General features: G+C 56.2%; 1 protein-coding gene across 1 annotated transcript in view; it reads right to left on the bottom strand.

Annotated features, from left to right (window-relative positions):
* Loxl1 (lysyl oxidase like 1) overlaps positions 1 to 7533 on the bottom strand; it is a 25831-nt gene extending 18298 nt beyond the window's left edge. The window contains exon 1 of the mRNA XM_021172590.2: positions 5999 to 7533. Within this exon, the coding sequence (XP_021028249.1) occupies positions 5999 to 7196 (1198 nt within the window). The 5' untranslated portion in view covers positions 7197 to 7533. The remainder of the gene's footprint in view (positions 1 to 5998) is intronic.
* Between the last annotated feature and the right edge of the window lie 700 nt (positions 7534 to 8233).

The following is an 8233-nucleotide window of genomic DNA, read 5'->3' on the forward strand; positions in this document are numbered from 1 at the left end:
AACTCACTCTGTAGACCAGGCTGGCCTTGAACTCAGAAATCCGCCTGCCTCTGCCTCCCGAGTGCTGGGATTAAAGGCGTGCGCCACCACGCCCGGCTCTGCTGTTTGTTTTCTAAGCCTCTTTACTTTGGGCTTGGGAGACACATGGTTCCAAGCAGGGGAAAGGGTAGGCTGCCTCCCAAGGTTTGATGCTTTTGACAGCACTGGCCTCTCTCCTTTCTCTCTGGCATTCTGACTCCCTCTCCATTTCCTGGAAAAGAGTCAGATGCCTGGTTTCTAGGCGTTTATCACAAGGGGGAGGGGCAAGAGATCCAAGCCCAGCCCTTACTCTGTAATCCTGCAGTCCAGAGGAGGAGGAGGCAGGAGGAGGCGGTTGGGTCAGGCCATGGGTGGGAACAAGGTTCCGTCTCTCCTTCCAGTCCCCTGCCCCCGCTTCTGCTCCGCAGGAATGCTGGGCACAGGAATTGGAAGCAGGTGTGGGCTGCCTGGCTGGACTTTGGGAGGCCTCCTGTTCCCTTCCTCTCCTGCTCATTCTGGTCACCGCCTGGGGAGCTTTCCATGTGTTCTTGGCTTGGAAAGGAAGTGGGGTGGACTCCAGCAGGGTGCTCCTGGGGAGAGGTGCCCATCCTGAGTCCAGAAGATACATACCCAGGGGCATCAAGAGAAAGGAAGGAGGGGGCAGAACTTCCTGGCTAAGCCCAGCAGTAGCTTGCTGCCAGCAAAGACACTAACTAGCCTCACTACTCCCACTTCCATGAAGTCCCAACGGGGGTGGGGGTGAGTGGGACAGTGTCTGCAACCTCAGGGCACAACCAAAACAACAGCAACAACACAACAAAACATTGCCCCCTCCAGAGGTTCAGACAAAAGAGTCACTGAACACCCTGAACGCTGAGTCAGGTGCCACTATAAAACAATTCCCCAAGGGGCAAGGCAGAGTGAGAATTGGGCAGAGAGAGGGTAGGCATCCTTCCTAGTCCAGTTCAGCTGTTCACAACTCTGTGGCCTTGGCTTCTCTGAGCCTCAGTTTCCTCCTGTATAAAATGGGTGATCATGCTATCCTATACTATTAGCTGTACCTAAAGTTGTTAGGTGGCTCAAATGAGAAAACAGGAAGAAACTGCTTGGCAGAACATAACTCCCTTATAAGCAATGGCAGCTACCATCAGACGCCTGCTTAAACAAGGAACGGCTCCGCAGAGACGTCCAGTCTGAGGGCAGGAGAGCCAGGCCAGGAGCCAGGAAGCCTGCCTGGGAGGAGGCTGCTCGCAACTGTGAGTGTTCCCTCAATCATCCACACCCCTCTCTTTCTCTTGTTGCCACTCACCTGAGTGACCCTCTACAACTTTCACAGAAGGAACAACTGAGACTTCAGGGAAGGGAGAGGGATGCTGAGCCGTGATTCTGACTCTGGGCCTGTCACTGAACACCTCACCTGCAGAGGTGCCTGTCTTACACAGAGGTTATAAAGTGACTTTAAGTGTGAGACTGTCAGAGTGCTAGCCACTTGGCAAGTGTTGAGGTGACAGGGACGTGTCCTGCCACTCCCATGCCATCTTATTGCCACAACCAGTACCTAAGTAGCCACGGAGTGACTGAATACATGAACGAATGAATGAGTGAGCAAATGAAGTGTGTGCACTATGCAATAAACACTGAAGACTTTAAACATGCATAGCTGTGAACACGGGATGAGTTCACATGAACTCAAGTCCCAGTATCCCTATCAAAAGCCATGGAGTGACCCTTCGTCCTGTCTCTGGAATGGGACCATTAACAGAACCAGGCTGAGACTCGAGGATTAAAGAAAGGAACTGGAGCTGGAGATCACATGGAGCCTCCCCGGGTGTGTGGAGGGCGAGAAGGAGAGGCCCAGCTGGCAGAGGCAGGGCTCTTGTCCTACCTCCCCTTATCTTGTACAAAGCTTGTCTGTGGTGTCTCTGAACCATCTCCCCAGGCTTCCTCTTCGCATATTCCCAGGGCCTGTGATCTGTGTCACTGAGAGCGAGCAATCACAATCATGACAGCCCATCTGGGGGTCACAAGGCTCGGAAGATGCTGCAGTTCACCAAGCACTCAATCCCGGCCATAAGGCTCCAGTTCAGGAAGCTTGCTGGGTGGAGGCCTCTGCCTTTCTGTGCACCTATTCAAAGTGTTGTGGAGGAGAACAGAGGACCTGGAGGGGGAAGGCAGGCTGGGAAAACAGGGAACCAGCTTCAGATGAGTGAGGGCAAGAAGCCAAGACTGCTCCCAGGCCCTGAGGGCGTCTGCTATGCACCAGGCTGGTTAGAGAGGGCACTACCCTGGAAACACCCTTAGATGTTAGGGGAACATGTGCTCCCAGGAGCAGCACAATGGTGGCCCTGAGTGCTGCAAAGGAGGAGGAGGAGGAAAGGAAAGGAAGTACCTTAGACTCTGAGGTGTCAGGTGGAAGTGTCAACATCCAATTGGCTTTGTCAAGACAACGATGGATGGCACATGCCAGGCAAGACTGGCACAGCCACCAGGGATGTCCTGATGCATAGCTATCTTTTCGACCTGTTCCAGATTCAGTGGCTATGTCTTTCACAGGTTACCTGGGCTCATGAGGCAGGCCAAGGTAGAAGGGGAGGAGAGCTGTGGTCTTCTGGGGCTGGGGTGAATCTCAACTCTGAGACCATCTGCTCAAAAACTTTGAGGCTGTGATAAGCAGGAGCCAGAGCAAGGGTGCCGGGAAGAGGAGGGTCTGGCAGCAGCCTCAAGGAGAGGTGGCATAGGGGTGGGCACAGGGCATGGGACCTAGCAGCCCTGGGAGGCAGCCAGCCATGCCCCAACCCTCTCTGAGTGGGATGTGCTGTGAGAGATGAATGAGGCATGTGAACTAACCCCCAGGGCCTCTGCAAAGCCCCTTTCACCTTTGTGACCTGTCTCAGAGTTAGAGACAAAGGTACTGCAGAAGCCTTGGACAGCCCAGCACACAGCATGAGAAGAAAGGGGAGGCTGCTGAGGCAGAGGCTGAGTTCAGGACAGACACTTGGAAGGCACACACACAAGGGGGGACGTGGGCGGTGCTCACATGTGTTTGGTGTTGTAAGGACAAATGCACACGCCCACACACAAACACAGGCTGCCAGCGCTGGGCCTCAGACCCCTGGGTATGTGGCCAGGAGGGATGAAGTCAGCCTCAGAGAATCTGCCCAGGGCTCCCACACCAGGCCTGGGGGGCTGATCTCAAGTATAAGGCTCGGACTTCACTGGCCTGGGATTTTCCATGGTCCTGGCCTAGCAGGGTGGGGAGGGAAGGGCCAATAGTAGGGAAGTCTAATGCCCCTTCTCTGGCTTCGTTGTGGGCCCTAAATGTACCCCAATCCCTCCCATCCCCTATTTTCCCCATGATCACAGAAGAGGGAACTTTGAGGATGCTGATTGTGTTCCCCTGCACAAAGCTTGGCCACCTCCTCCTCCTCTGAGAAGTTCTCTCTGAGCCTCTGGATTGGAGGCACTCAGTGTTGCATTACAGATGTTCCTCCTCCCCTGCATTACAGATGTTTCCTGCTCCCCTGCATCACAGATGTTCCCCGCTCCCCAGTCTAGTTCACTCCCAGCTCCTGCAATTCCATTTGCTGTCTGTTTTTGGTTTTTCGAGACAGGGTTTCTCTGTGTAGCCCTGGCTGTCCTGGAACTCACTCTGTAGACCAGGTTGGCCTTGAACTCAGAGGTCAGCCTGCCTCTGCCTCCCAAGTGCTGAGACAAAGTCTTGCGATGCTGCCACCACCACCACCACCACCTTGTTCAGATCCTTTGATTTTTGAGGTGGAATTCAGAAGCCCACTCAGGGCTGAGTTATGGATATGACAGTGTGAGTGTTCCCCCAAACTGAGGGAGCACTGCTCCGTACCTCCCACAGCTCTTATCCCCAGTGCTGACCCATTCACAGCACCAAAGTGTCCTTTCTACTGTGCTTCTCTTAGAGCAGAACCTGAGTCTAGTGCATGCCAACCTATCCACCTTGGTCTCAAGAACACACTGCCTTCAGGGGAGAAGCACATTTGGTCCGAAATGAACTGTGGGGCTTAGGAACAGTAGCCAGAGCCTGCTGAATGTTAAGAATCCCACTCCAGACATGGACCGTGCCCTAGTCTATCCTCCTCTGAACCAAATGACTTCCTTGAAAATTCACAGGCCACAGAGGGTCCCTAGGAAACACGCTGGCTCAAGGCCAGCTTTGTGCCACTTGAGGCCTCTGTTTTTGCCTCAGCCTAGAGGTGGGGCCCTCTCCATTGAGCTTTGCTGAGCTGGGGTCTTACATTCTAAGAAAAGCAGCCACTAAAGTCAAGTACTTGATAGGTAACGCCCCCCCTCCCCCCTTACAAGGGGCTCCCAGGACAGGCAAGTCAGCACAAAGCCATGGTAGCCTGCTGCAGGCTATGCCAAGCTGGTGACAGAGCTCGGTGGAGGTGTTTGGCATTGTCTCATAGAAGCCCCCACCCCACCCCATTTTGATTCACCCCCAGCTCCTATGGTTTTCAAAGTGGGATGCAGAGTTTGACTCAAGCCTGTGCAATGACCGGAACACAGTGATCGCTCTCCTTCCCTTCAGGCTCTCCTTCCCCTGGTCTTCAGCTCCAGGGGCCCCCCAAACAGCAGCCCTTCAATCAGGCCATCTTGGCGGGAGAAAACGTTATTCAGTGCTGACAGAGACTGAGGAGCCAAGGCTGGGCTGAGCTCCAGCACCCTTGAGTCCCAAAGGCTCCTTTTCACCCGACAGCCCTGGTATAGCAACCCTGGTATGGAGAAGGGAATTGCAGACAGGGCGCTGCCCCAGGGTGCACTGCGTGTGCATTGAGAACTCCGTGGAAAGCTTGACATACAGACAGCCCTGTATGGAGAGCATCAGCAAGGGGATTCTAGGACAGCTGCGGATGGGCTGATGGCCATCCAGCACTGGCCAGACGCAACAGTTGGCCCCTGTCACAGTAACAGCACATGTGGAAGCTGCCCATCTGGCAGAGGAAGACTACTCCACCCTGACCCTTGTGTGCAGATGACATGGCCTTCCCAAGAATAGGTCATATCTTCATCTCTGGGGAAAGCCAGAGGGTGGCCTGTCTTCAGACATTTCCTGGGACTCTCCCTAAGAGCCAAGATGAGAGTGAGGTCGTGGAGCACTGGGTTATGTTTTACAGAACATCATGAAGTACGGTGCCCTAGAGAAGTAATATTTAATGTGATGTGTTTAAAAACAAAATCAATACCAAAAATCTGCAATGAACAAATATCCCATTTCAAATAAAGGACCCATTATTGATTTTTCAGTTTGCCCCAGGTTATGGAAGCATTATTGAGTCTGTTTAAAATTTGGACATATTTGTTCATAAGAGATTTTTTTTAAATGCACTAAAATAGTACTTATCTTCATTACTGTGGTTTCTTTAGTACTCAGTTGAATTTTATGCCCTGGCCAGTGGGCTCTGACATCCCCAGCCGTGTGGGATCACCTCGGGGGTCTGAACATTGTGTCTGTTCAAGTGCAGCTCTTTGACCGCTTACTTACCTCACTAAGGGCACAAGGACACTGCTGCACCTCTAGAAGCATTCTTTTAAGGCCTCTTGACCCTGAAGGTCCAAGACTCCCATGATCCTTTGCCTCAGTTTGTGCACAGGCATAGGGGAATTTCTAAAAGTGTTAAGAGATTCCCTGGGAGAGGGAGAAGCAAGGGAGCAAGACTTTCCCCACTTGTCCCTAGATGACCCCAGCTAGATCTGCAAAGTACTTAAAACTTGGCTAGTCCTTCCACGATTCTCCCCAAGCCAGAGTCAGAACACAGGCCTACCAGATAGGCCTTTGACCCAGATGGATAATAGTTGGATTCAGGAGGAGAGGCACGCAGGGGCTGCATGGTCCTTGCTAAGCCACCACTGGAAGGCCTTTGGTAAGAAACAAACAGGGTCCTGGACCGCACCACCAATTCACCAGTGGCCAAAATGCTGAGCCAAGGCGCTCGTGGATTGTACTCACCGCGACCATTCTGGTTGGGTCGGTACACACTACCCACGCTGAGACGGCCCTGCTGGGCGCTGTTCCGCTCCCCACCCTGGGAGGGCGCATCAGAGCTTCGCACGGGCAAGTAAGGTGGCTCCAGCACGCGGAATGGGGGCTGTGGCTCCACCGCACGCGGAGGGACGTAGGCCTCGGGTGGCACATTGGCTGCATAGGGCGGGTACCAGCCCAGGCGAGGATCGCCAGCGCCACCGTAGGTGCCACCGGCCCCGGCGGGGGCCTGCGACACGTCGGTGCTGGGATCAGGGTAGGCCTGTTCGAATCCCGGGGTGCCTTCATTGTACAGGCTGTGCGAGTAACGACGGTCAAGGCCATCGGAAGGTTGGGGCTGAGGCTGCGGCTGGGGCTGCGGCTGGGGCTGGGGTGCATAGGGCCTCTCTGGGGCTGGGTAGAAGCCCTGGGCCGGGTACTCGGGCTGCTCCTCGCCTCCTCCACCGCCGTAGTCCTCGTAACGGGCCCGGGGCTGGAAGGGATAGATGACCCCAGCCGAGGCTACAGCCGCTGCCCCTGCGCCCATGCCGCCGCCCGCACCGCGGTAGTACACGTAGCCCTGTTCGTAGGTCCGTGACGCGGGATCGTAGTTCTCATACTGGTTTACGAAGGGCGCCTGCGGATAGGGGAACTGCTGCGGGTAGGAGGATGGCTGGCGATAGGTGGTAGCGGCGAAGGCCGAGGCCGAAACCGAGGAGGAGGCGGAGCCCCCGTGCCGTTGCTGGGAGACCGAGGTGCGGGCCCGAGCCATGCCCGTACTGTCCCCGACGGCCACCTCTCTCCAGTTGTCGGGCACCTGGCCGAAGCCGAACGGGTGCCGCGTTTGGCCGCGCACAGTGTCCGAACCCACGCGTCCGGGCAGGGGCAGGGACGGCGCCTGCCGACGCCGGGGTCCCCCCTGACTGCGCCGCTGCGACGTTTGGGGCGCGCCTGCCAGTAGCACCCTGGAGCTAGTCTCCCCTCGTTGGGGCCCCGCGGGCACGTACTCAGAGCCCGAGTTGAGCAAGCTGTACACCTGCCCGTTGTTCTCCCACTGGATCAGCTGCCGCCAGCGTCCTGGGTCCGAGCCCTGTCCTGGCTGCGCTTGCTGCCCGTGCACCAGGACGCACAGGCAGGCACTCCACACCAGGGTCCCCAGCTGGCTGCCGGCTCCGGCCAGAGCCATAGTGGCCCTTCTGCAGAGGCCGGGTGGGCAGAGAGGCTCTCAGGAGTGGGCCCCGGTGCGTGCTTCTCTTCCCACGGCTTCGAGGACAGGATGGCTCTTCGCCTGCCCAAGCTCTAGCTTTGTCCATCCTGGCCTTGTCCCGAGCGGGACGGCTCCTCCGATGACAGCATTTCGAGGCCAAGGGGTCAGGGCAGGGCAGGGGCGGTGCCCAGGGCTGCACGAGGCTTTCCGTAGGGCACGGGACGGGCAGGACCTCCTGGGGCCCTTACATGGCCAGCCCCACTCTGGCTGGCTGCTCGCTAGGCTGGCGCTTTCCCACTCTGAATGAATAAGCAACAGGCTGGAAGTGTCTGGAGGTTTCAGAAACCTGGTCCGCCTGCTGGGGCCTCCTCCGCGGGGCCCTACGGCCCGCCGGGTTTTAGCTATGTGGCCTGTCCCACAGATCAGTGCTCCCTTAGTCCTGTAGCTCCCAGCCAAGCCACAGACCTGCCTGGGAGGAAGGGAATGAGGTAGGGCGGAGGAGGGGGCCCCTGGGGACTCAGGCCTGGTAAGTGGGGTTTCTGGCAAGCATAGCAGAATTAAGATGTGGGCACTACCCTGCTGGTTCCACTCAGCCCTGGACACAGGTTTTTTTTGAATTCCACTTTCTTTGTTGACTTCACCTCTTCCTAGGGCTCTTGGGGTGCCTTCTCCCTTCTCCAAAGCTAGTGCTAGGAGACTTCTTGGTTGGTGAAACTCCCTGGGGAGATGCCCACCTCTGGCTGGGGCCACCCTGTAATTCTGCATCCTGAAGACATTTGGCGTTTGGTCCTGAGTACAAAGACACGGAGCCTTCAGCTCTTCTACCAGGTCTCAGTCTACAGGCATGGGAAGTAGGATGGGTATGTCTCTCTGCTGAAGGGGACTTGGGAGCTCAGGGCAGATGCTGACATCACGTACCCCCCACCCCCTCCAGTGGCTTCTTCCCTGTGCTTCCTGAGTTGATAGCCAGAAATAATCGGAGTCTACACATGAATAAGAAGAACCCAGCCGGTGGC

This window comes from Mus caroli, chromosome 9 (assembly GCF_900094665.2).
Source record: "Mus caroli chromosome 9, CAROLI_EIJ_v1.1, whole genome shotgun sequence".
NCBI lineage: Eukaryota > Metazoa > Chordata > Mammalia > Rodentia > Muridae > Mus > Mus caroli.